The sequence below is a fragment of the Rhinopithecus bieti genome, unplaced genomic scaffold (assembly GCF_001698545.2).
Source record: "Rhinopithecus bieti isolate Rb0 unplaced genomic scaffold, ASM169854v2 scaffold_8674, whole genome shotgun sequence".
NCBI lineage: Eukaryota > Metazoa > Chordata > Mammalia > Primates > Cercopithecidae > Rhinopithecus > Rhinopithecus bieti.
In genome coordinates, this window is record NW_016805883.1 from 825,799 (window position 1) to 827,205 (window position 1,407).

General features: G+C 53.7%; 1 protein-coding gene across 1 annotated transcript in view; it reads left to right on the top strand.

Moving 5' to 3' along the window:
- NRG2 (neuregulin 2) overlaps positions 1-1,407 on the top strand; it is a 202,565-nt gene extending 201,158 nt beyond the window's left edge. Inside the window, exon 12 of the mRNA XM_017873869.1 lies at positions 1-1,407. Coding sequence (XP_017729358.1) covers positions 1-270 — 270 coding nt within the window. The 3' untranslated portion in view covers positions 271-1,407.

The following is a 1,407-nucleotide window of genomic DNA, read 5'->3' on the forward strand; positions in this document are numbered from 1 at the left end:
TCGCTGTCGCTGAGCAGCGGCTCGGGGGGAGGCTCGGCCTCGGCGTCGGACGACGACGCGGACGACGCGGACGGGGCGCTGGCGGCCGAGAGCACGCCTTTCCTGGGCCTGCGCGCGGCGCACGACGCGCTGCGCTCGGACTCGCCGCCAGTGTGCCCGGCGGCCGACAGTAGGACTTACTACTCTCTAGACAGCCACAGCACGCGGGCCAGCAGCAGACACAGCCGCGGGCCGCCCCCGCGGGCCAAGCAGGACTCGGCGCCACTCTAGGGCCCCGCTGCGCGCCCCTCCGCCTCGCCCGTCCCACTGTCTTTAAGGAGACCAGAGACCGCCTACTGGAGAGAAAGGAGGAAAAAATAAATAAAAATATTTTTATTTTCTATAAAAGGAAAAAAGTATAACAAAATGTTTTATTTTCATTTTAGCAAAAATTGTCTTATAATACTAGCTAACGGCAAAGACGTTTTTATAGGGAAACTATTTATATGTAACATCCTGATTTACAGCTTCGGAAAAAAAAAGAAACAACAACAAAAAAAAAAGAGAGATGGGCCAATTTTTTGACTCTTTAATAGAAACCTATTTTGTGGTGCCTTTTGCTGTACGCTCATCTGGGGCTCCGGGGGAGAGGTCTTGGTTGCGGGGTGCTGGGAGTGACAGCAGGGAGAGAAGAGGCTGCGGGGTTCTGGTGGGGGCGAGGGTGGGGGGCCGTGAGGGGTTGGCCCTGAGGAAGAACTGAGGACAGAAGTAGCTTTGCTCCCAGGCAAGAGCTGGAGTTCCCGACCCCTGGGAGGAGAGGGCCAGGACCCTAGGCTTGGAGCTGGAGCTGGGGTAACTTCCAGGGGGAGATAAAGACACAGCTACCCGAATGGGGAAGCCCTGGCTACTCACAGCTGTTAGAGGAGGAGGGCAGAGAAAGGTCTCCCCAAGAGCCTGGGCCCAGGGAGGTGGCAGCTCTGCCAGGGGCCCAATGTTGGCGGCTCCTGTCCCCCACAGCCTCCAGGACGCCCCTCCGTCCTCTGCAGCACCTTCGTTTACAGGTCGTCTTTTCTATTTTACACCTGCATGTCCTTTGCATTTCAGATTCTTTAGATTGGATGCATGGTCACGCTGGGACCGAGAAGAGCCACTCGACAGTGTATTCCCCTTTTAGCAATAAAGTAACACCATTTCCTTCTCACAGGCTGCCTCCCAGCCCCCAACCCACCTGTGACTTCCACTCGTCTCCAGTCCTGCCCTCCCACCCCCAAAAACTGGGTCCACTGCTAATTTGTCAAAAAGGTAATTGTTTAAAAAAAAAATCCCAAACAGAAACAAATGGGAATCCTGTCCTGAAATGTCTGAACACCTGACTGTTGACACTTGAACATTTTTATATTATAAATAAAATCAGAAATAACTCCTGTT